This window comes from Nansenia antarctica, assembly GCF_963989245.1.
Source record: "Nansenia antarctica genome assembly, chromosome: 2".
Taxonomy (NCBI): domain Eukaryota; kingdom Metazoa; phylum Chordata; class Actinopteri; order Argentiniformes; family Microstomatidae; genus Nansenia; species Nansenia antarctica.
The window spans coordinates 86792493-86819815 of record NC_137675.1 but is presented as its reverse complement, the minus strand read 5'-3'; the positions used below and the strand labels follow the sequence as shown (position 1 = coordinate 86819815).

The following is a 27323-nucleotide window of genomic DNA, read 5'->3' as shown; positions in this document are numbered from 1 at the left end:
ACTGGGTTCAACGTCATAAAGGGACCAAGTAATTTGATTGGACAAGAGGCATTCCATGAGTGCTGATCCCGAGTTCCAGAGCGAATTTACGAACGCAGCCGTAGTTTATTGCTTGCCGGTCCAGTCCCTTCCTTATTGCATAATAAACACGTAACGTCTGAATGATTGAAAGTTTCGGTTTTGAGGAAAGGAGATACAGTCACCATTGACAACTGCGCGTCATCGCTCCCCGCCCCCCCCTCCCAGTTTATACATATGAATCCACACCTGGTAATATGAATACATTCACACAGATAGAGAAGGCAAGGACCTTTGTAGCCAACTGGACACTACTTGGGACCAAATAGTATCACTTGCAACACAAAGTACAGTAAGGGATCTAAATATATATATTAAAAACTGTTTGTGAATCGACAAGAGCAGCAATGGCAATCAGAAAATGATTTTCATTTGTATTTTGCAAAAGACAATCACTGCACTGCCTAAGGGATATGTAGCATCATGTCATATATAGTAGAATTGCTTGGTATGTGTATAGAGTATATCTTTATGATTAGGCTACATTTAGCTTGTTGTACACCTGAGTTGGTGTAAATGAAAATAATAGTCAATAGTACTGGGAATACAGACAAGATAAACAATTAACTGCTAAAAAAGAGAAACATTTAACAATAGTTAATGAATTTGTCATTACAAAATATTAATAATATATAATAAGAAACTATGACACAGGATGTGGTTTAGATAACATTTTAATGTTAATGTATCATTTACTTATACAGGGGGAAAGCATCCTGAGAGCAGTGTCTCTTTTTTAACTGTGCCCTGATTATATTACACTGATAACACATTTGCATACCGTTTTTAAAGACAGCAATCCTCCGCCAAGAACTTGTCAATCAGTTGACTGAAACAGGCCAGTGAAACTGTTCCATAGAGTCTCAGTGGATCCTGCAGGTCATCCATGCAGTGGGGTTAGTTAGGGTATACAGTATATTACATAATTACAGTGTGTCTACAACACTGTGATTTACATTTCGTAAAGGCACTCCATAAAAATCATTTTAAGTATAAAATGGAAACAGACAGGTACAGGTATTTACAAACTTTGAGAGCCTCCCTTGACATTGTTCTTTATATTTGTTATTGCATTTGTTTGTATGATTGTTAAATCTATGTGTATGTACATCAGGAGACAGTAGCAATTGTAACACACTTTAATATACAACACATTTCATAATAATAATAATAATAATAATAATAATAATAATAATAATTCATTATATTTATATAGCGCTTTTCCGCAGGGTTAGGGGAGATGGTAAAGGGTAGGGAAGGTTGTATGCATGGGAAAACAGGTAGGTTTTGAGGTGCGATTTAAAAGTGGAGAGTGAGGGTGAGGGTGAGTCTCTGAGTGGCTGAGGGAGAGAATTTCAGAAGCGGGGTGCAGCTCGTGAAAAAGCACGGTCTCCGAAGCCTTTGAGATTCAAGGGTGGGACAGTGAGGGGAACAGTGGATGAGGATCGGAGGGTACGGGTAGGGCGGTGGGGGAGAAGAAGGTCAGTCAGGTAAGGGGGGGCCAGGCTATGGAGGGCTTTGTATGTGAGGATGAGCACTTTGAATTTGATACGTTCTTTGATGGGGAGCCAGTGGAGAGAGTGGAGGACAGGAGTGATGTGGTCACGGGACCAGGTGTTTGAGAGCAGGTCGGTTGCTGAGTTTTGAACCATCTGAAGTCTATGGAGGGAGCGGGAGGTGATGCCAGTGAGTAGGGAGTTGCAATTGCCAAAGCGGCATTTCTTTGTATAGTTCCATCTCATTATTCATACTTTCTTGTGTCAACACCCTATGTCTTTACAGTAATGTTGTATGCAACTGGTCCTTGGAATGTAAAGCCCAAGTAGAATGTGACATTTTCGTTGCCATAGGGCACTGAGGCTGAACGAAGAGGAGGAATAGCAAACTTGTTCTGATTTGGACCATCAAGATAGACCTTTCCATCCTCTGTCCAGCCAGAAACAGTCTTCAGTAGCTGTGCGATTTCAGGCTTTTTCAATGCCTCCCAAAGAAGCCACTTCGTTTTCTTGTCAGACACAGAGAGGTTGGTGGTGATTGATCCAACTTTGCTCCTGTGGACAATCTTGTCCCATCCACTTCCATTGCTTAGGAAAAAGTGTGTGTAAGTCCTTCTCCGTCTCAAGGGAACATCCTTCATTTTTGTCCAGTAGCTTCCGCGGAGATATTTCACGGCAGACAGGACAATTTCATACTTGCTTTCTCTGTCTTGTTTCGTGTCATGCTCTTCTGGCCAGAAGAGCAAGGTAAGCAGGAACAGGGCACTGGACAGACATTTCTGCTTTTCATTGGGAAACTGCTGACTGAGTCTTTGAAGGTCTTGCAGAGCAGCTAGCTTTGGAGACGTAGTTGAGAGACAACTTAAGGCAAAATGAGATGCTATGTAGTTGGAAAGATCAGTTTGATCCTGTCTGGCCTTGAGTGGGTTATTGGGATACAGAGAAATGATTTCCTCAAGGATCCTGACTTGGTCTTTACCCCTCTGATCTGTCAGTAGGGAGAAGATTGTAGTTATATTCCCCCCACCAAGACGACAGATTGTCATGCGTTTTATGAAAGGAGTCAAACTGATTGAGTCTGACTCACCTTGGATTTGAACAGCAGATGCACTGCTGAAGTACTTTCCATACACTGAGGACTTATTTACCAACCAAGTCTTGGGATGGCTTATATCCATTTCAGAGTTCTCAATTGTCCCCTCGTCATCTGTACCAGTGTCTGTCTGGAAGTAACTCAAGTCTTCAGATATCCATTCCAGGGCATTGTGCAATGTCTTTTGAAGGTCTTTGAGTTTGCTGTGCAAATTCTCCCATGGTTTGTTGACCTCCTCTGGAATGTAATCTGTAAGCAGGTACCTCAGACACTCAGAACGGCCATCATTCTTTTCAGAAAACATTTGCAATGAGAAGATGAGCTTCAAAAGTTGGCATCCAACTTCAACTTCTGCTAAAAAGCCCAAATTGTTCACTCTGTCCATGTCTGCGATTGCAGCTTTCTGACATTCTTTAAAACAATCGATAGCCATCAGTGCAATTTCAATAGCATCGGATGTATTTTCAGCTGTTTTGGTTACCTTCTCAATTGCTTTGCACTTGACATGGAACCATCTTCTGTACACCTGACCTTTTGTGTCAAGCATGTAGGAGTTTTTAGGCATCTTTTTTACTGCTATTTCTGCCCAATGTTTTGCCTCCTCAAACTTTTCATAGGAGTAATTCAGACGTGCAAGTTGCTGGGCAAAGAGTGCATCTTTGTTGAAACGTTTGAACGCTTCCTGAAGTAGCTCAATTGCCTTGTCAGGGGATTCTTTTTCCCTCACATGGTCAATAAGAGGAGAGAACAAACTGTCAGATTCATCACCTTTAGTTACTCTGCAACGTCTTATGAAGAGATCTCTCAGAAACTTTGCATACTCTTCTTTTCCAAACCTGTGCTCAAAAAGCACATCCTCATGGAGAAGATCCATGGCTAACCCACTTTGCTGCTTTTGAACACCTAGAAGTTGCTGAAGGATTTCCTTTGCCACAAGTGGATGAATGATTCGAATCGATTCAATGTGTGTCTTGTCGTCTTTCAGGTGCATGAAAACGAGTTTGGCCGGCTCACTCAGTGACTTCTCAAAACAATGATGACGAAATCTCTCCATGTAGAAGGTTAGTGCAAGAAGGGCTTCACAATGGGACTGTGAGAGGAAGGAATTCTGAACATAAGTGTTGAGCAATGCCACATAACGAATGAGGCGGGTGACAACTGAATCATGATCAATGCCTTGCAGCAAATGTTTCACAAATTGTGCAACATACCGGCGGTCAAATTCTTCACTCATCAAGACAAATGTCAAGATGAACTCTGGCTCGTACTTTTCTTCAAGCTTCTGTCGTTTCCCAGCAAACTGTCTTTTCTCTTCTTTTGACAGTTTGTGAGTGACTGCTACATTTTGCAGTGGCGAGTCTTTGCACATCTTCTGTGGATTATGGGATCGGCTGCAGCTCAACAGGATAAAACACAGTGTTCCTTGTTGGATTTTCTTAGTGTTGATGGCAAGCGCCAATTCATTCCTCAGATCATCAAGGTAATCTTTATCGCAGTCCTCGATCAGAAGAAGCACCGGGAGACACTTCTGAGGATCTTTTTCCTCATACTCTCTGAGCTGAACAGCATGCTCAGAGACAGTGGCAACAGGGCATGATGGCTTCACAACAGCACACCGTAGGTCTTTCCTATTGTTCCACAGCACCTGCCTTGCCACAGTGCTTCCACCACTTCCTGGGTGATGGAAGATGTTGATACTGTTCACAGGGAATTGGTGTACACCATGTTTCATAGTGTCACTGAGAAGTTTGGATATTTCATCATATGCATCCCTTTGAATAACCTCCCCTACATGCTTCTTCTCAGCTAGCCAGAAGTTCAACCAGGTCACTCTGCCTCCACGGTAAAATTGTCTATCAATGTTTTCCTTCTCTTCTTTGATGAATTTATCACTTGTTTCATTGTAATGATCAACACTCAGGATTTCCAAGGAACACATCCTCTCCTCCTCACGTGTTTCAAGAAGGCACTGTCCTTTAACATAGATAGGCAGGTGCTTGGTGGCTCGAGAGGTTACAGGTTGAATTTGCTGCAGTGTCGCGTCCACATGGCTCATTTTCATCCCAACCACACTAGAACGGTTCAGAGTTTCTGTTTCACATGATCCCTCAGCAAAGCTTTGCCATTTCTGATAGTTGTCTTCTGATTCGGCGATGCAAATGATGTCCTCATGACCTTCCATGTCTGTGAAGAACTCACAAAAGGTGTGCAAGAGGGGCTTCTCGACAAGGGATGTAAGGAGGAAGATCACCAAAAATGTGCCTTTTGGCAAGATCTCTTTGGAGATCAACGACACTGATTCTTTGAGGAGTGTCTTTTTTGTTTTGATCCATGTAATTTCATCGCAGGTGTTCTCATTTCCTTTGTAATCGCTGCGTCCATTAGAAAATATCCAGCTGGTCTGCTCAAACAAATGCAAGTGACTCACAAATTCTTCAATGCTCTTGCCACTTGGAATTTTGTAGTTCTGCATGAAATGCAGATTTGCGGCATGATGTTGACTGTATTTACTGCAGAATCCTGACTGCTTGGAATCCGGGTCAAAGTCAAACACACAGAATATTTTCATGTTCAGTAAGAAGTCAATGCTGCTCAAGTCTTCTGGTTTGAACTTGTTTGTGACAAGAATGTACCATTTGTCCTTCTCAATTAATTTCTTGCCACTAGTTACTAGCATTGTGAGTTTCCTTCCAAGGTCTTGGCAGATGTCTGGCGTGTTGACAAAACGACAATGCTCGGCCTCTTCTCTTTGAGCATCTCGGTCTTTGACTCGCTGGTAGAAGTCATTCGGATCAGTCACTGGCTCTGTTTATGAACCCACCCTGCGATAGATTGTATCCTTTTCATGCTCAATTTTGTTAGCTGACTCTTTGAAGTTTGGCAGACGAACTGAGAACACTTTGTTCTTTACAATGCTAACGGAGGGAACAATGTCAACCTCCACCACGTACTTCTCCTCAGTGCTGTTCATCACCTCGATGAACTGAGGCGGGCGTATGCACCGTCGCACATCTTCCCTATCGGAGGTAGAGAAACTCCTCTCAATGTGATCTAATGCATCAACATAAATATCTCTCTCAAAAACGGGAACACCGATTATCTCACCATGTACATAGCCTGCATCATCCCTGCTGTCCATCACACCGAAGTGTATCGTGCCATTTGATCTGATATTCATGCAGCCAGTGCCAAATTTGAGAACCTCCTTGGCAAATTTTGCCTGTAACCTTGTGCGGTCCAGTTTGGCAGCAATGTCAAATGACTTGTACTCATGACAGGGGGTTATTAGGTCAATGACACCAGATTCGGGTTGCAGAACGTTGTGTTTGCTATACGTGAAATGAATACCTTCTTTGCCAAAAGGCCGTGGTTTGCAGTCTTTTTTTGTGGTCAACACAGAGGCAGATTTCTCTAGACATGTTTGTGTCGCCTCTACCGAAATACTTTCATCTGTCTCTGGAATCTGATGAGCTGACCCCTGCTCCTTTTGACTTCCCTTTTCACGGTTGAGGCTAGGTTGAGTCTTTTCCTTGTCCTGGGTTCTTTTCCTGGAGTCTATAAGCTCACTTCTCTTCCTGACGATGAGCAGAGCCGGTCCTGATTTCATTCCAGTCTCTTTCTTCAGGAAGTCCTCAGTCAGTTCAAGGAGGATTCTCCCATCAACTTCCTCCTCATGAAGTTTCTTTATGTACTGCTCCTTCACGCCAATAGTTCTTAACCAGGAGCTCACGTGAGATTCGGCCCATTTTTCAACCGGCAGCTCGTCGACTTCTTCCGCTAATAAAATTAGATCACAAAGCACAGCAAAGTTCAAATATAATAATAAGCATCATACAGTATATAAATTATAATCATTACACATTTCTTAACTGTTTCTTACCCATTGTTGTACTTCAGTCTAGAACCTCACTGATCAGGGACCTGCACAATCATTCTGAGGAAGAAAGACACTGTTAATCTCCTGTCATCCTCAGTTATAGATAGAAACCATGGATCAATTTAAAATATTAACTGCACATTAGGTGACAATTTCTGTTCAATTGGTCCGCAATCGCCATCCGATTTAATGTTCGGACATTTCTTTCGAAAAAATTTAATACAGCTTGTTTTGTGAGCCTGCTAACAATGTAAAGTAGTGTTATAAACTCCTCGAAAAAAGTTCGGAAACGTTATTTCGGTCGATTATTCCTCCCCTTTAATAATACCAATTGGTATTGTATTTTATATCGTTGGAAAGCCTGATTAGTCACCTTAGCAACGAGGTACAACTTATCATGCATTCATGGAATGAGCAACACAGCTAAACGTGTGGGTAGCAGACCAACAAAAATGTGCCAAAATCCCCTGCAGTATTCTTCTGTTGGTATTCCATCAAAACAGAACTTGTCATCATTGAAGGCAATCTCAATGCAGTGAGATATTGGAATGATATTCTGGAGCCAGTGGCGATCCCATATCTCCAGAATCTGGGATCTAACACAGAGCCATACAGAGTACATTCAACTACTCAATCCCCAAAATGCATTGCATCTCTTCAGTCGTTGTATTGGTTTGTTTACTGGCTGTCTTAGTGTCCATGTTGTATCGCTGTGTTGATTGGTCGTGTCCCAGCGCTTATTGTTGTATTATTGTCTTTCCTGACTGTGTATCAGTGCTTACTGCTGTATTGTTGTGTTTGCTTGGCTGTGTCCCAGTGCATTTATAGATAGATAGACTTTATTTGTCATTGCTACAGTACAGGTACCAAACAACGAAATTTAGGAGGGGAGGCTCCCCTGGTGTTTAGGAAAGGAAAAAAGAAACACATTTTAGAAAAAGCATAGATGCATAAAATCACAAGAAGGTAAGGAGCTGGTTTACATCAATAAAGGCTATGTACACAATCCACTGTACTATACTGCACAGATAGTCAACTAGGGTTGTCATATTGCACAAGAAAGTATTTTTTCACATTATTTTAAAGTGTCACAGTTTGCAGGCTTGAACATGTACATGTTTGTGCCTCAGCACTAGCTGCCATACAATCCGTCCGGACTGTCCTGGGCCCAGAACTTAGGCCTTTTCTGTGTTCAGGGCCTTGACGGCCCTGTGGTAGAAGCTGTTCTTCAGTCTGTTTGTCTTAGCGGCCGGGGTCCTGTACCTCCTGTTCGAGGGCAGCTTGACAAAGTGTTCGTGCCCAGGGTGGGTCGGGTCCTTGGAGATCTTGGAGGCCCTCCTGAGACAGCGTGTTTTGTACAGCTCCTCCAGAGAGGGGAGGGGGGCGCCGGTGATCTTCTGTGCTGTTCTCACGACTCTCTGTAGCTCGTTTCTCTCCGCTGTTGTGCAGCTGTGGAACCAGTTGGAGATGCCGAAGGTGAGGATGCTCTCCACTGCGCCGTGGTAGAAGGCCACCAGTATCTCCTTCTTGTTGTGTTGTTTCCTGAGGCATCTCAGGGTGTATAGCCGCTGTTGTGCCCTCTTGATGGTGCCTTTAGTGTTGTCCTTCCAGGCCAGGTCATCCCGCATGTTGTGTCCCAGGAATCGGAGGGTTGAGACTATCTCCACGCTCTCTCCGTCGATGAGCAGGGGCAGGATCTCAGACTTTTTCCTCCTGAAGTCTACGATGAATTCCTGGGTCTTTGACTTGTTTAGCAGCAGGTTGTTAACCTTGCACAGCTTGCTCAATTGCTCTACCTCATCCCTGTACGCCGCCTCGTCCCCCCCCGAGATACATCCCACCACGGTGGTGTCGTCTGCAAACTTTACGATGTAGTTGCTGGGGTGGATGGGGGTGAAGTCGTGGGTGTAGAGGTTGTAGAGGATGGGGCTTAGCACGCAGCCCTGGGGTGACCCAGTGCTGAGGCTGAGGGCTGTGGAGGTGTGGGGGCCCACCCGCACCCTCTGGGGGCGGTCGGTCAGGAAGTCCTTGATCCACGCACATATAGAGTGTGATAGACCCAGGTCTAGTAGTTTGGTCACTAGCCTGTCTGGAAGGATGGTGTTAAAGGCGGAGCTGAAGTCCACGAAGAGCAGTCTCGCGTAGCTGTTTCCCCTCTCCAGGTGGGATAGAGTGGCGTGGAGAGTCGTCGCTATGGCGTCCTCTGTGGACCTGTAGGCTCTGTAGGCGAACTGGTATGGATCCAGGTTGGGCGGGAGGCGTGTGAGTATGTGGGCCCGGACTAGTTTCTCGAAGCACTTCATGATGATTGGTGTGAGTGCCACCGGGCGGTAGTCGTTTAGGCAGCTCACCGTGCTTTTCTTCGGGACTGGGATGATAGTTGAGGTTTTCAGGCAGGGTGGGACGGTGGCCTGGGACAGGGACTGGTTAAAGATGTTGGTGAAGACCCCGGCCAGCTGGTCGGCGCAGTCTCTCAGCACCCGTCCCAGGACGCCATCCGGCCCCGAGGCTTTCCTGGGGTCCACCGCCTTCAGTACGCGTCTCACCTCGTGCTCTGTGAGGGTGAGGCTGCTGAGAGCTGGAGAGAGTGGTGTCTGTGTTGTGGTTACCTCCGTTCGCCCCTCGTCGAACCGGGCGTAGAAGGTGTTTTGTTGTATTGTCTTGTGTTGCCTGTCTGCTTTTTGGCTGTGTCCCAGTGCGTTTTGTTGTATTGTATTGTCTTGTGTTGCCTGTCTGCTTTTTGTGCTTACTGTTGTATTCCATTATTGATGTCCGTTAGTGCTTTTGTTGTATTGTTTGTGTTACATGCATGTGTTTAATGCTTATTGTGCTTTGTTTTTAACATGTTTTATCTTTCAGCCCCCCTCCCCTTTCCCCTTATTGCAGGCCGGCATTGTAAATAAGAATTTTGTTCTTAATTGTCTCGCCTGGTAAAATAAAGGTAAAATTAAAAAATAAAATAAAAAGTCTCGTCAAACTGCGTCATACAAACTCGTCATACAGCTGTTGTTTACATGGTCCGTGAGCCTGGAGACCGAAAGCTGGCAATAAACATTTTTTTTTTTGCACAGATTTGAGTGTGCAGATGCTGCTTTTTTGCACTCTTTTTGATACTCTTCAGCTGCAGCACCCCAGCTAAGTCTGATCACGGATGAGCGGTGGTATTTTCACTATTGGGAATTTACATGGTGAAATGCATTCTTAGACATGACTACGTCGTCATGATTACAAAGATGCCACTTGAAATGCATGAAATCATGAAATGCATGAAATCCAAGTTTATTCGTGTCTTACACACACGTTCGCCTAGTATTTGACTGCCTGTAGCCCAATCACGAATGATCCCAGTATTGTAGCTTCAGACGGACAAGTTGGTTGTTATTGTTCTTGCAGCAAGCCCACAACATGTTATTGCTCATATATATTTATTTTAATCCTGTTCTTTTACCAACTGCTAAGACAATAAATTAAGCTAGTTACTTTAGCTAGCTAAAGATATTGGCCCCCCAAATCATTTTACAACTTGTTTAGCTAATATCTTCCGACGTTTCTGTCTAAGCAACGTAATGTAGCTAGAGAACAGAAGTGGGGAAAAAACGTCAGATCAGATATATAATCGGGTTATTTTGAAAATCTGGTTTAGGCGAGGTCCCTCACATAAACTGGACACATTTTGGGACTATATATGGTTACTTTCTTGACTGAAAACATATTAAAACTTCATAAAAGTTTAACACTTCAATGGAGGTTTAAAATGGAGGATTTAAAATCCCCACTGCCTGCCGGTGCGAAATGCATTCTGGGATGCAGTATGCATACTGCAGTGTAAATGGTTGGCTGGTATTATATGTATATATATATATATAGTATACTTATTATGAATTTAGTAGGCAGTATGCAGTATATACTCATTGAGTATGCTAGTATGCCATTTCAAACACAGCCTGGGTGAGACACAGAAGTTGCCGGGTTGTTGTGTGTTGGTTATGTTTTTGTTGTCGCCTGTGTTGTGTTTTGTTAGTCTCTTAGGTTACTTATCACATTGTTCATTGTTTACTGTTTAGTCCTCATTTTCCCTAAAAGTCTGATACGTTACTTGACATCTATTGATTTGTTACCTATTTTCTAGAAAATAATCCTTAGTTGAGTGTTTCACAGAAACCTGTTTACTTTATCCATATACAATAAATCTTGTTTCATTTATATTCTCCTGTCGCCTCTGGTTCTTGTCCCCCGGTTTATCATATTGTTACTCCCCATATCCCGCTAGATTCTATGGGGTTGTAACAATCACAGAAGATACAGAGCTTTGTAGAGGCCTCTACCACGCCATCTACTGGGCGAGGTGTGTTACAACATGTGAGGGACCTTGCCTAAATCATCAACGGTTGCCAAGACAAAACATGTTTTTGCATCAAAACTATCCAAGGAACAGCCCCGCGGTGGTGTAGCGGTCTAAGCACTGGCCACTAGTGCAAGCTGCCCACCGGGGACTGGGTTCGAATCCCAGCTCGCCAGATCCGGATATGGCTGGGGCACACACGGGGAGCGGCATATTGGGCGTCCGCTCCCGAGGGCGGTATAGGAGTATTTCCGGACAAGGATCCGTCGCGCAACAGCGCCCCCGGGGTGCCGGAATAACGGTGCTGGGCTCGAGGAGCCAGTCAGCTAGTCTGCCTGGCGGCCTCCTCTGGGACTGCCGGCCACGGGGGCGTGTGGCGGATCCTTCGCAATAGGCAGGGGATAATTGGATGCTAGGTTGGGTTCAATTGGCTACCAAATTGGGTGAAAAAAAGGAAAAAATCTGAAGAAAAAAAAAAACAAATAAAAAAAAATAATCCAAGGAACTAACCTACCTTTCAGTTTGCGAATACGCAAAAACAAATCTTGATTAAAGATTGAAAGTAGAAGAAAATAAATGTCAGGTCAAACATAAGACATTCCCAATGATGATGATTTCTAACAGTCATGGACATGATCGAACGAACTCATACAAGTGGTCACATGACCAATTTACACAACTTAACATTACGTTATATCCAGTGGCGGGCGGTGCATTTCACACCTAGGCCTTCAGTGATGTCCGACACATTCCTACCTGAATTATTCTACCTCTTAATACCATCGTTATGACGCCATGGCTCTAGAAACTAGACAGAAACACAGTATAACCGGGCGTTGCATCACCTTAACATAGTCAGACAAGTACAACAGAGTTATATTAATATTTCCGAAGCATTTTTAATCAATAAATCCGCATTTACAATGAAGAGTGTTAAACTAACATCTTTAAGATCGCTACATTACCCACGTCTGTCGTCTCGTCCACCATAATAGCGACAAAGGGTGCCTTTTTAATCTCCATTTTGATCTCTTCTCACATCACTTCAGCAATAAGTCAGCAAAAATCAGGTCGTTTTGTATTTTGCCTGACGTCCCAGTAAACACTTTGTTTGTGGACAGGTGGTAATGTAAATCTGGGTTGTTTTCAGCCAGAAAAGAAAGAAGCTCAACGTAGTTTCCTCTGTTCGTGTCCCCTAAATGAAAGTTATTGTTTACCCAAAAACAGGACACAATCGATCAGTATTATCGATCAGTCAACGAAAGCTTTCGTTGTGAGGCTCCGTTTCCCTGCGCACTTTCAAAAGTTTCACATCTACCGGCAGTTACGCATCTCAATAGTGAATATCAATAGTGCGTATCAATAGTGCGTATCCAATCAAAAGACGTGCTGGGTGCTGACATCATTGAGCCTTACAGCAGGCGCCGTTGTTGCTTTTGCTCGCATCTACGTAGGTTTACTAGGTACGCCACAGGTTTTCTCGTTCCAACGTTAAGTTACAGGTCGAATTCGCGGCACCGTTTAATGTGCAGGCGGGCAGATTTTGGAGCCCCCTAGCAACACATTTTGATTGGATAAAAGCTCTAACATAAAGGCCAGCCCTCCAAATCTCAATCGGAGACTGGAAGCAGCGCAACCAAGAGGAAAGCTATGAAATGAAGAGAATAGACTATGGGGAATCATTAATACATATTTGTGGAAAAAATATATTAAAATAAAATGTATATTCTGATGATGTTTAGGCCAGCAGAGAAGGCCTTGCTGGCCCTGACGGCACACCACTGGTTATATCTGAGTCCAAAAGACATGTCATGATTAATAATGATTATACAACAGTTAGTACCGACTAAGTAATTTGATTGGACAAGAGGCATTCCATGAGTGCCGATATACAGTATAACAGCACTGGGACTTTTAACTATATGTATCACTCCGCCGCACAGATGTTCTACTAAATGACCGTTAATTAGACTACATGTTTGTGTTCAGGTTACTAGGCAACAGTCCATTTGAAGTTCAGTTGCGGAAATATTTTTATTTTATTTTTTATGATTAAATAAACAAACAAATCATAGCCTAATTGTTTGTCGCTTATTACTGTTAACTAATAAATGGCGCTGTAGAACTGTTGTATAAAAGCAATATCACACTTGAGGTCGTGCTGTTAAGGGCTCTGCACACAGCGTGCGATTTCTGTTGCGCATCAACGTTCCATTTTGAAGTTTGAATGGAAGTCTATGAGAACATCGCATTTACCCACACACGGCCCCGATTTTAATCGCACGGCGAACATTCGATTCCATTCATTTGACAGTGCGACAAAACTCGCACGCCGTGTGCTTTGTCCCATTCAAAATGAATGGAATCGAATGTTCGCCGTGCGATTAAAATCGGGGCCGTGTGTGGGTAAATGCGATGTTCTCATAGACTTCCATTCAAACTTCAAAATGGAACGTTGACGTGCAACAGAAATCGCACGCTGTGTGCAGAGCCCTTTATACTGAATATCAGCACTCCCTCTCGTGTGAGATTGCTTAATTGACAATGCTTTGCTCATCCCTGTGTGACTATCGATCATATCGGATCCTAGATTCCATTACGAATACACAAAATGCTATTTCACCATGCCTCACGTTAAGATCAATCTGCTTGCGAGGAGTTTATGATTGCAGTGTGAACACGAATCGAGCCAGGTTCAAGTGCAACAAGTAAGATATTATTATGAATCGGACCAAATTACCTGTGAGTCCACCCTTGTGATAATGCACTTAAGTGCAGAAACCCCTTTAGCCGACCAGAATGAGTAATGAGTTCCCACCGCTTTTGGAAATCTTTTTTTTTTTTATTGACATCTATATAGTTGTAGCATGATATGTCACAATAAGCATTGCATTAATTGTTTTGTCATCAAAAAAGCCTTACCATAAACAGACGAGCTGTAATCTGAGACTTGTTGAAATGACGACATTCATTTGCTTTTCTCTGTCGGTCAGAAATGCTTTAGCAGAGATATATCTAACCGGTTGGGTTCAAGATACAGCAAATGGTAGACTTCTATATATACTGTACATTCTGTATATACGAACCTCGTTGAATTGATCCGATTGTTATTTCCGCAAGATAGTTTTAGCCAGAAATGCACGACACGTCTTTCCGGGTTTGGTAGAAGGCTGATCTGACCAGAACCGTCCAGCTCGGCTCCGTGACGTTCAATCAGAGTTCAGAGTGAAATAAAACCCGGGTATCTGGTCCCTCCCTCCTCTTCCTCCTGTCCCTCCCTCCTCTTCCTCCTGTCCCTCCCTCCTCTTCCTCCTGTCCCTCCCTCCTCTTCCTCCTGTCCCTCCCTCCTCTTCCTCCCGTCCCTCCCTCCTCTTCCTCCTGTCCCTCCCTCCTCTTCCTCCTGTCCCTCCCTCCTCTTCCTCCTGTCCCTCCCTCCTCTCCCTCCCTCCTCTTCCTCCTCTTCCTCCTGTCCCTCCCTCCTCTTCCTCCTGTCCCTCCCTCCTCTTCCTCCTGTCCCTCCCTCCTCTTCCTCCTGTCCCTCCCTCCTCTTCCTCCTGTCCCTCCCTCCTCTTCCTCCTGTCCCTCCCTCCTCTTCCTCCTGTCCCTCCCTCCTCTTCCTCCCGTCCCTCCCTCCTCTTCCTCCCGTCCCTCCCTCCTCTTCCTCCTGTCCCTCCCTCCTCTTCCTCCCGTCCCTCCCTCCTCTTCCTCCCGTCCCTCCTCTTCCTCCCGTCCCTCCCTCCTCTTCCTCCTGTTCCTCCCTCCTCTTCCTCCCGTCCCTCCCTCCTCTTCCTCCCGTCCCTCCCTCCTCTTCCTCCTGTCCCTCCCTCCTCTTCCTCCTGTCCCTCCCTCCTCTTCCTCCTCTCCCTCCCTCCTCTTCCTCCTGTCCCTCCCTCCCCTTCCTCCCTCCTCTCCCTCCCTCCTCTTCCTCCCGTCCCTCCCTCCTCTTCCTCCCGTCCCTCCCTCCTCTTCCTCCCGTCCCTCCCTCCTCTTCCTCCTGTCCCTCCCTCCTCTTCCTCCCGTCCCTCCCTCCTCTTCCTCCTGTCCCTCCCTCCTCTTCCTCCTGTCCCTCCCTCCTCTTCCTCCTCTCCCTCCCTCCTCTTCCTCCTGTCCCTCCCTCCCCTTCCTCCTCTCCCTCCCTCCTCGTCAGAATCACTGTAAGTTTCGTTTTTGAGGAAAGGAGAGACAGTCACCATTGACAACTGCGCATCACCCCCCTATGGAAGCATATAGCTGACTGAATTCAAATGCTAATGCAATATGAGATTGCAATTGCATGTTCCACTTTTGCATGCATTCTTTCAGACAATATTCAAATTCAAATGCAATTCTATTGATTTGCATTTTCATTTTCATGTACCCGATGTGCACATTCGCTGTCAATATTAAAATTATAATGCAAAGCCATTTGACATTTAATTTCCAAAGTCATGCGCTGCTTTGTAGCTGACAAAATTCAAAAGTTCATTCTAATGTGCAAATGACTATGCAATCCCAAAATAGCATATTCATTTGCCACTTTTGCCTGCGTTATTTGAGTCAATATTCAAATTGTAATGCAATAATGTGATACGCAATTGCATTTACATGTTCTAGGAAACATCCGCTTTACAGCGGACAAAATTCAAACTCTCTATGCAATTCAAACGCATCCGGGTACTTTGCTCTCCCGTCATGTCCACGCCCCTTTTTGTGCTTTTTAGATATTAGGAGCCCAAATCCGATGGCCAGTTAGGCAAACTATTATATAGTGTCGTTGCCGATCAATGATCGTAGGAGGCATGAATATGATTTAGGGGGTATTTAGTATAACAGGCTGGTTTATTGTGAGTTTACTTGTTTGTTTATTGCCTTGATCACCGTATTGAGAAGTCATATGGTTATGGGGGGTGATATTGCAAAGGTAATTTAAGCACCTGCGCACCTTGCATTGCGGTAGTGGAGAGAGAGGGGAGCGATGTATTTTTGTTGACCGCATTATACGCATATGACGCAGATGAACCACTGATGAACCAGATGAGACACTGACCTCATGTCTTTTAGCTTGCTTTTATAGTTGTTTTTATTTTCTTAATATTGTTGTCTTTATTTGCACTTGACACCACGGACCTCATTGTCTCTTAGCTTGTTTTATAGCATTTTCGCTTTTTAATTTGTCTAGTGTGTAATATTTGTGAATATGTTTTTCTGTTTTTGCACCTTCAGAAGAACCACTACAATGTCATTGTATAGGCAACTGTGCAAGGACAATAACGTCTATTCTATTCTATATTCTATACGCATTGTTTGTTATTTTTCTGGTTTTGATCGCTTATGGATTATTTTTGTACGTCGCCAAGTTTGATTGTTCTATTATTCAATAAATGCTCTAAAATGTACTTTTCATCTCAGCGGATTGTTTGGCGCGTCATACAATTACCAGCCCAGACCCTGCTGGCGTCTCTCAGCGACTTTTTACTTTTGGCTCTATCTATCTATCTATCTATCTAGCTACAGGTGTCATATAACCCTAACCCATATCCTGTCATATAAAAGTACCTTATTGAATCTCCAGGTAATGTAGGCTATTTCTGACATCCATCACTTTTGCTGGTGTTAAGATACTTTATTTTTCTGTTTTGGTAGTCTGTCCAATGTGACACTTGCCCTCCTCCACCGGCCCTAGTTTTGCTTGCTGTTCATTATTTTCATGATAAATCGTAGCTAGCTAGCTATAACATCTTCATATACACCATACAGGCTAAATACTGATTAACAGTAGGCACTGATTAACAGTAGGCAAATGCCCATTGAACAGATTTATTCATTATCCTATCTTAAGAAAACTAATGTAACACTCTCATCTGGGGATTTACACGGCAAATCAAATGAAGAACTACAAATCCCAGATGACAGGGAGATGACGAATGACTGCTCTGATGAATCAACCCCTATTTCATTAAGTTTCTCTATATAACGACGTCGATCATTGATCGGCAACGACACTATATAATAGTTTGCCTAACTGGCCATCGGATTTGGGCTCCTAATATCTAAAAAGCACTACGGTTTTCTTATTTTATCGGATTAAAGTAGCAAAGACCAGAAATTTCCATCGACCACCAGTCAAACTTCTCCACTTCTATCACCCAAAAAGGGGCGTGGACATGACGGGAGAGCAAAGTACTACCCGGATGCGTTTGAATTGCATAGAGAGTTTGAATTTTGTCCGCTGTAAAGCGGATGTGTTTCCTAGAACATGTAAATGCAATTGCGTATCACATTATTGCATTACAATTTGAATATTGACTCAAATAACGCAGGCAAAAGTGGCAAATGAATATGCTATTTTGGGATTGCATAGTCATTTGCACATTAGAATGAACTTTTGAATTTTGTCAGCTACAAAGCAGCGCATGACTTTGAAAATTAAATGTCAAATGGCTTTGCATTATAATTTTAATATTGACAGCGAATGTGCACATCAGGTACATGAAAATGAAAATGCAAATCATTAGAATTGCATTTGAATTTGAATATTGTCTGAAAGAATGCATGCAAAAGTGGAACATGCAATTGCAATCTCATATTGCATTAGCATTTGAATTAAGTCAGCTATATGCTTCCATACCCCCCCCCCCACCAACATATTAATCAACACCCGGTGTTATGAATACATTCACAAAGATATAAAATGCTCCTTTATTTGCCATTTCACTCCAACAATGACATGATGTTTGCAAAAGCTGAACAGTGATAGACATTAGGCCAAGGATACTCTGTTGTTGCATATAAAGTTCGGACAGTGGAGAACAGTCATGACAAGGCGCTGTTCTCCACGGGCGATTCCTGGGAATGCTCTATCGACAAAATATAGTATGTACAACATACACAACGCTATGGCAAAGCCCTCTTTTCTAAAACCGGATAAAGCTTCACTGTGTAACAAAATACACTAAACTATTTAGATGTTTGGGGTGTGCGTGACATGCACAATACAAACTCCACCTGAGGTAAAGTTTATTCCACTCATAACAAAAACAAAAAACAAAAAAAAGATCACAATTAATAAATTAAAGGCATAGTGTCTGTCATATCATTACTGACAATTCATAGTAATAAAAACGTGTAGGAAAAAAAATCAAAAAGATGGGATGAGGACTACAAAAATTAAATACAAGACTCCTCAAATGCTCATAATTCAATGTTACACTTGAATCACACCCCCCCCTGGGCCAGCTCCACATCACCCCCCACCAAGGATCAAAATACAGGCCTATTTATAGAGTCAGAGGTGTGGTATCAGAGGGGGTTGGGTGACACCAGGCCTGGTGCTAGGAATTTGGTGGCCATAAACCAGATAGTGATTGTGCCCCCGACACCCTTTGGTTTGGTGGTAGGGGAGTTTCTGATTGACGGGTGGAACCCCCCCCCCCCCCCCTCGTCTAGCGGTTGTGGCCCTAAAGAACCACAGAGACTGTTTAATGCCATCGACCAGCCCTGGGTGATGCAGACCAAACACTATAGGCCAACCTTCCTTGGTTCTCAACGTACTACCCCCCCAGACAACGGAGAAGAACTGAGAAGAGGAGAGCAGGAAAAACAACAAAGAAAAACAAACAAACAAACATATTCTTTTATCAATGTTCTAATTAAACACCCTTTGGAATTATACGCCATCTTTTAGCCCAAGAACCCGACACGACTCACAGGGCTGCGTTCGTAAAGTCGCTGTCGGTCTCTGAGAGCAAGAGGCATTCGAACGAGCACTGATCAGATTTCCAGAGCGTATTTACGAACGCAAAACCCACAGCGTCTTGGTTCCAGGGGAGGAAAGTAGCTAACAGCAGCGGCATCATCATCATCATCATCATCATCATCATCAGCAGCAGCAGCAGCAGCAGCAGCAAGCAGCAAGACGATATCAGAGACTTGTGTTCCACCACCTCACCGCCGACACACACACACACACACACACACACACACACACACACACAGCACAGTGTTATAAAAAAAGAAAAAAAGGCACAACTGCCACATATTGATTATCGACGATCAGAGTCTCCCTCTAGTCTGTACAAAAATAGACACCTCTTAACAGTGGAAACAGGCTCACCGCGGACATGACAACATCGCAACAGTAAAACTACTACCATCATTATTATTATTATTATCATCATCATTATTGTCCACTGTCCTAGTGTCCAACAACAACATCAACACGAGAGCCAAGCCAAAGTATTTCTGTGCCAATCAACACTTTGATACTTCACAATACTTGACACACGGACGGACTCCCGTTGCAGAATAATAAAAAAAAAGATTCTTTCTGCTGGGGTCCGTCCGCCCCCCCCCCCCCCCACCATGTCCACTCAGGGGTCATATGGGGACACCCCGAGTTCGGGGGACGAAGGATGGACGGACAGACCTGGGGACGGTTCCATCAGGAGACATTTCGGTCTCCGTCGAGCAAGAAGAAGAAGGCACTTGTTTTTTTGTTTTTTTGAGGGGGGTGGGGGGTGGTTCTGCTCCCCCTGCCCCCTGGTGGTGATTCCCAGGCACTGCAGGCCAGGTCCTCCTCACCAGGGGACAGTAGACAGCAGTGAGACCCCAGCAGGTGTGTCCACTCGTAAGGCATCGCTCCTCTACGCCGGCCTGGCTCAGACGGGCTCCGTGTCCAGTGTAGATGGGCCTGGGGGTGCAGGTGGGCCTGGGGGTGGAGATGGGCCTGGGTGTGCAGGCGGGCCTGGGTGTGCAGGTAGACCTGGGGGCGGAGGTGGGCCTGCGTGTGCAGGTGGGCCTGGGGGTGGAGGTGGGCCTGGGGGTGTAGGTAGGCCTGGGGGTGGATGTGGGCCTGGATGTGCAGGTGGGCCTGTATGTGCAGGTAGGCCTGGGGGTGGAGGTAGGCCTGGGGGCGGAGGTAGGCCTGGGGGCGGAGGTAGGCCTGGGGGCGGAGGTAGGCCTGGGGGCGGAGGTGGGCCTGGGTGTGGAGGTGGGCTGGGCAGGACGGAATCTGATGATGATGATGATGATGATGATGACGATGATGATGAAGAGAGAGTTTCTGAGGGTTGTGTGGGCAACACTGTCTGAGCTGGGGGTGAGGGGGGCACTGACTCTGTGGGTGTGGTGCTCGACGCTGGCACCGTGTGTGTGGGTGCTGTGGTCGCTAGGGGCGACGGTGGTGGTGGTGGTGTGTGTGGTGGTGGTGGTGGTGGTGGTGGTAGTGTGTGTGGTGGTGGTGGTGGTGTGTGTGGTGGTGGTGGTGGTGTGTGTGGTGGTGGTGGTGGTGTGTGTGTCTCGGGGTGTGTGTGTGGTGGTGGTGGTGGTGTTGGTGATGTGTGTGTTTGAGGTGGCTCTGTGGCCACAGGGACGGGGTGTGTGTGTGTCTCGGGGTGTGTGTGTGTCTCGGGGTGTGTGTGTGTCTCGGGGTGTGTGTGTGTCTCGGGGTGTGTGTGTGTCTCGGGGTGTATGTGTGGTGGTGGTGGTGTGGTTTGTGTTTGAGGTGACTCTGTGGCCATTGGGACAGGGTGTGTGTGCGTCTCGGGGTGTGTGTGTGTCTCGGGGTGTGTGTGTGTCTCGGGGTGTATGTGTGGTGGTGGTGGTGGTGTGGTTTGTGTTTGAGGTGACTCTGTGGCCATTGGGACAGGGTGTGTGTGCGTCTCGGGGTGTGTGTGTGTCTCGGGGTGTGTGTGCGTCTCGGGGTGTGTGTGTGGTGGTGTGGTTTGTGTTTGAGGTGGCTCTGTGGGTGTGTGTGTCTCGGGGGTGTGTGTGTGCGGGCCGGGGGTGTGTGTGTGTGGAGTCCGTGCCCAGGCGTGCTGGTCTGCGCTGGGGTAGTAGGGCAGGAAGGGCCGCTCCTGGCAGCAGCAGCGCATGGCCAGGTAGGTGTGCAGCAGCAGGCCGGGGAAGCGGGAGGTGAAGTAGGACACGAAGTCGTCGGGGATGGAGCCCAGAGTCTCCTGCACCTCCGCTGGCAGCTCCCGGTAATGGTGCTTCTGTGGGGGGGGGGGGGGGGGACACAACAAACACACAAAATGGAGTTATGTCAGAGGTCCCTCTAATGGTGCTTCTGTGGGTGGGGGGGGACACACAACAAACAAACAAAATGGAGTTAAAAAAGGACACAAAAACTAAATGGAGTCATTATCACAGGCTATCTAAAGGTGCTTCTGTGGGGGACACACACAACAAACTAAATGGAAGACCCATCTCTTCAGGTTTGTAGTGGGAAAACATTCTGTCATTACTACAGTACTATCAGTCAGACTGACTGTCTGGGCAGAACTAACACACTGACACCACCTGGTCTGGACAACGGCGAGACAACAGGCACATTTAAATGATCCAATAGAGACAACAGGCACATTTAAATGATCCAATAGAGACAACAGGCACATTTAAATGATCCAATAGAGACCTCTTTGCTCTCTTGTCTCTTAACTTGCACCTAGAAGAGACTGAGAGATCTAAAGCAGTTCTGGGCCTTTGTGTTTCCCCACAGACACACACACACACACACACACACACACACACACACACACACACACACACACACACACCCATTCACAAACCCACTCACAAACCTACTCACAAACCACACCCACTCTTTCTTACACACACACACACACACACACACACACACACACACACACACACACCCACTCTCTCTCTCTCTCTCTCTCTCTCTCTCTCTCTCTCTCTCTCTCTCTCTCTCTCTCTCTCTCTCTCACACACACACACATATTCACACCCACTCTTTCACACACACACACACACTCTCTCTCTCACACACACACACACACCCATTCACACACACACACAAACACACACAAACACACACAAACACACACCAACACTAACACCCATTCACACACACACACCCACTCTCTCTCACACACACACACACACACCTTGTTCCTCATGGCGCGGAGGAGATCCCTGGCCGACCCGCCTTTGTACGAGCGGAACTTGCGCAGATCTGAAAAGAGAAGAAAACCCAGTCATGATGAGTCACCATCTGAACACTGCCGTGCCTCCACCCAAACACGCCAACCCTCCCCCCCGCCCCCGCACACGCCACCCCCCCCGCACCAGTCAGGTCACCCAAACACGCTAGTCAGGTCGCCTGGGGACAACTTGGTAAATGGTAAATGACAACTTCTGCATCAAAGACTACAGATAATTACAGATAATATAATAATAATATAACAATTTAGCCATTTAGCTGACGCTTTCATCTAAAGTCAGTTAAAATGCAGTGAGTGCATACATGTTTCAGTATATACGGTCCCGGCGGGAATCGAACCCACAACCTAAGCGTTTGTTAGCGCCTGTGCTCTACCAACTGAGCCACAGAAGACCACACTGAGACCACACTGATACTGTATACAATCGTGCCCCACAAAATGTGTCCGGCTGTGGCGCAGGAGGTAGAGCCGGCGTCTAATGATCGCAAATTCGGCAGATCGGCGGTTCGAGCCCCGGCTAGGGTGTCACACATGTCGAGGTGTCCTCGGGCAAGACACTGAACCCCCAATTTGCTCCTAATGAGCGGGCCGGCGTGGCCTTGTATGGTAGCTTGCCACCATCGGTGTGTTAATGTCTTAGATCTCTTACATTCTTGTTCCTGGTGTAAATGCATTTCAGGTCTTGTTTTCCCCTTTACTGTGCCCCCTATGACTTCTCCTGCCCCCCGTGTACTGTCTCTCTGTTCTCCAGTGGCTATATATATATATATATAAAAATAAAATAAAAAGCTTTTCCTTCTATCACGGAGACTGCCAATGGCCCCGGGCCTGAGCTAGATTACTCTTCCTGCTACGACTGGTGGACTGATGATTCACATGCTTAGTCAAATGTATTAATTGTAAGTCGCTTTGGAATAAAGCATCTGCTAAATGCCAAAAAATGAAATGAAAATGAGGTCAGTTAGCACGTCCACGTGTTTTGCGACACTTATTGGAAGATGAAAGCGTGTTTTGATCTTCTTGTTCTGAGGGTGTCTGTCTTAGGCAGACGTTCAACAGGCTACACAGGAAACAACAGCCGCGTTTGCACAGATGGTCATTTGACATCAGTGGCTTCATTTACATCTCTCCTGAACTCAAGACACATTAACCGGCTGTGGCGCAGGAGGTAGAGCCGGTGTCTAATGATCGCAAGGTCGGCAGATAGGCGGTTCGAACGCCGGCTGGGGTGTCACACATGTCGAGGTGTCCTTGGGCAAGACACTGAACCGCAAATTGCTCTCAGTGAGCGGGCCGGCGCCTTGCATGGTAGCTTGCCGCCATTGATGTGTGGTGTGAATGTGTGTGTGAATGGGTGAATGAGAGGCCGTTGTAAAGCGCTCTATATAAGTGTGTGTGTCAGGGCTCTCGCCTGTCTGCAGAGGTGTGTGTGTGTGTGTGTGTGTGATCCAAGTCTCACCTCTCTGCAGAGATGTGTGTGATCCCAGTCTCACCTGTCTGTAGAGGTGTGTGTGTGTGTATATGTGTGTGTGTGTGTGTGTGTTTTAGGACTCTCACCTGTCTGTAGAGGTGTGTGTGTGTGTGTGTATGTGTATGTGTGTGTGTGTCAGGACTCTTACCTGTCTGTAGAGGTGTGTGTGTGTGTGTGTGTGTGTGTGTGTGTGTGTGTATGTGTGTGTGTGTGTGTGTGTGTGTGTGTGTGTGTGTGTGTGTGTGTGTGTGTGTGTGGTCCCAGTCTCACCTGTCTGCAGAGGGACAGTGATGTGTTCCCTCCAGTCCAGCTTCACCACGGCCCGCCCCCCTCGCTCCAGCTGCCTCACGATTGGTCCATCCAGAGGCTCCTTCTCTATCCTGTCACTCACATCCTGCACAGAGAAACCACTCCCTTTATTAACCTCATATAATAATATATTAATATACTGATGTACTGATATAATAATATAATAATATACTGATATAATAATAATATACTGATGTAATAATATAATAATATACTGATATATTAATATACTGATATAATAATATAATAATATACTGATGTAATAATATAATAATATACAGATATAATAATATAATAATATACAGATATAATAATATAATATACTGATGGACTGATATAATAATATAATAGACAGATGGACAGACGGACAGACGGACAGGTAGACAGGTAGACAGGTTGGTAGGTAGACAGACAGGTAGACAGGTAGACAGGTAGGTAGACAGGTAGACAGGTAGGTAGGTAGGTAGGTAGACAGGTAGTTAGTAGGGATGGACGGTTTTTCGGTTAAACCGAAAACCGGGGTTTTTAAAAATAGAAACGTTTTTTAATCAAAACCGTCTAAAACCGGATTTTTAAAAAAAAAAAATTTAGAACAATAAAATAGAATAAGAATAAAACTGGAACATGTCACATGTTTGTCGTGTGTGAAAATAACAATGATACAGTCTGAATCTGCCGCGCAATGAGTGAGAGGTTTGGTCAGTTGTGAAGAATAACTGAGGATTAATATCTAATTGGGATTATATTTAAGGGTAACGAATCACTCTATGGGAAAGATAGTTGCCTTCAGTTATTGGTAGATAGGAAAGTTTTTTTACAATTACTCGCTTACATTTAATAAGATCATTTTCGCTGCTCTCTGTAAAGCGCATTGGGTCACTTTTGTGAGAAATGCGCTATAGAAATAAAATGTGATTTGATTTGATATCAATCAATCAAACAAACTTTATTTATGTTCTATAGCACAAATCATGCATTGAATGTAACTCCAAGTGCAGTATTTACTAAACCACAATATAATAAAACAAGAGCTATACGGATCAAGAGTGTTTGTGCACAGCGCCACTGTGTGTGAAGGCGCTACTGAAAGTGATGACAGAACGCATGTCTCAGAAGATACGCGGTCACTTAGTGACGCAAAGGTAGTTCTGTATTTATCTCTATCTGTATTAGTACATTTATTTTGAAAGCTCTATTTTGACAGCTCTACCATGGGCACTTTTATTTTGATGGGGCATTCTTTGTTGATTGACTTACGACAGTTCAGGACGAGTCAGTCTCGCGGCATGTGGTTTTTATGAAAAGCTTTAAGTATGTTCACTGCATAATTCTAAGTCTAATATTTCAGTGATTATTGAGCAGTATTCAAATATTTAAATACATTGAGCAGCAGCTGAAACTTTGTCTAAGAACCAAGATATTGAGAAAGCAGTTCATTCAATGAAGACGCTGTTCCAAGAGATGATCTTCCGTGCAGGCGTGCACCCTGGATCAGCGGAGCTGGTGTGTTAAGTGTTCATGTGTTTTCATGTATGGTGTAGCTTACAAAAGTCTGCCTTTCCACTTATATTTGTGAAACTAAGTAGCCTAAATGTGTTGCGATTGTGCTTACGGTGTTTTAATGGTGTTCGACATGAGTGTATTGTAGCAGTAGGGCTCAATTATTTGAAATTGGCGCCCCTTTTTTTTTTTTTTTTTTTTAATGTATTTTTCGGTTAACCGGAAAACCGCGGTTTTACTCTCTGACGGTTTTTCGGTTTCAATAATTGGAAACCGTCCATCCCTAGTAGGTAGGTAGGTAGACAGGTAGACAGGTAGGTAGGTAGGTAGGTAGGTAGGTAGGTAGGTAGGTAGGCAGACAGACAGACAGACAGGATGTAGACTCTGACCTGGAAGAACTGCAGCTGTTTCTCCAGGCTCCAGAAGAAGGGGTGTTTGAGGACACTCTCCGCAGACGGGCGGCTCTGAGGCTCCATGCTCAGCATCTGCTCTATCAGGGCCGTGGCCACCATGTCCTCTGGACACACACACACACACACACACACACACACACGCACACGCACACACGCACGCGCACGCGCAGACGCAGGCACACACAGAGACAGAGACACAGAGACACAGGCACAGACACACACACAGACACAGGCACACACAGAAACAGAGACACAGACACAGACACAGACAGAGACACAGCCACAGACGCAGACACAGACACACACAGAGACAGAGACAGAGACACAGACACAGACACAGACACAGAGACACAGACGCCGACACAGACACAGGCACACACAGAGACAGAGACACAGACACAGAGACAGAGACAGAGACGCAGACGCAGACACGCACACACACACACACGTACACACACACACGTACACGCACACACACACACACACACACACACACACACACACACACACACACACACACACACACACACAAACACACGCACATGCACACGCACACGCACACACACACACACACAGAGAGAAAGAGAGAGAGAGAGAGTGTTACTATGGGTAGGTTTGCATAGTGTTCATCAGCACAGTTTAAACACACAGACAGTGTTTATTCCTCATACAGTCAATGGAATCAGGCCAGTTAACTCTCTGGTCATCACACCTGCGTGAGTTTTATCGAATCAAATCAAACTTTGTTGCCCGTCCTGCCCTTATAACTTCCTGCCGAAGGTGGGGTATGACCCGGGGCAGACAGGAAGTGACCCGGGGCAGACAGGAAGTGACCCGGAGCAGACAGTTAGTGACCCGGGGCAGACAGGAAGTGACCCGGGGCAGACAGGAAGTGGCCTCTAGTGATGGGGGAAACTAAGCTTTCGACGCAATTGACAGTTCGACACAATTGTGTCGGAAAAAGTGTCGATCTATCTATGCAGTCGATACAGCAGCTCCACAATGCCATCTGCTGGTCAGGTCATGGTATGGCGGCTGTATCGACTGATTCACAAATCAGGAATTTGGGGCAAAATACAATAAGCCCACCGTCATCTGTGATATCTTGTTCAATAAAGGTGCTGTGACAAACTGTGTCGATGTGTATGTGGCCATATATGTGGTATTAAATGTTGGTGTGTCTAGTAGACTATAATAAATACATATGAATAAATAAATAAATGCAACTGTTGTGTCCATTTCTGATATGAATAGAATAGAATTTGCCATTTAGCAAACGCTTTTAATCCAAAAGCTACTTACAGGGACATTCCCCCTGGAGTAATTGTAGTACTCAAGGTAGGGATGCACCGAACATTCGGCCACCGAATGTATTCGGCCGAATATCGCAAAATAAAGCACATTCGGTATTCGGCCGAATGTGTGAAAACACCGAATGTTTACCACCGAATAGTGGGCGTGTTTTGATGACGCAATCAAACAGTGTAAGCATCCCATGCTGCTCAGCGAATGAGACGAGCATTGACTGCATGCTGCTACATCTTATAATTATGACAGCCTTGCCAGTGGCCACTATGTATTATATATATATATATATATATATATATATGTGTGTGTGTGTGTGTTTACCCACAATATATATATATGTGTGTGTGTTTACCCACAATCGTTATTACCGACCTCTTCCCTTGTGTGCTATAGCATAGGCTACAATTGACTTCGGAATAAAAGCGGACACGCGCTTTCTCATTTTGGCTGCATTCTGAAATTCGCCCGAGAGCGCCGGAGCGCACACTGGGTT

General features: G+C 45.2%; 1 protein-coding gene and 1 pseudogene across 2 annotated transcripts in view; both read right to left on the bottom strand.

The window, feature by feature from the left end:
• Nucleotides 1-1846: 1846 nt before the first annotated feature.
• On the bottom strand, nucleotides 1847-6551 carry LOC308150813 (sterile alpha motif domain-containing protein 9-like; annotated as a pseudogene). Its single transcript has 2 exons — nucleotides 6548-6551; nucleotides 1847-6444 (listed from the first exon to the last, which is right to left on the bottom strand). The product of its transcript is annotated as a sterile alpha motif domain-containing protein 9-like (transcript).
• Nucleotides 6552-18568: 12017 nt separating this feature from the next.
• Nucleotides 18569-27323, bottom strand: part of ern1 (endoplasmic reticulum to nucleus signaling 1) — a gene marked incomplete at its 3' end in the record, with an annotated part of 50686 nt that continues 41931 nt past the window's right edge. Inside the window, 6 exon segments of the mRNA XM_080523604.1 lie at nucleotides 18569-18603; nucleotides 19446-19926; nucleotides 20390-20857; nucleotides 21773-21840; nucleotides 23571-23694; nucleotides 25499-25626. Coding sequence (XP_080379730.1) covers nucleotides 18569-18603; nucleotides 19446-19926; nucleotides 20390-20857; nucleotides 21773-21840; nucleotides 23571-23694; nucleotides 25499-25626 — 1304 coding nt within the window.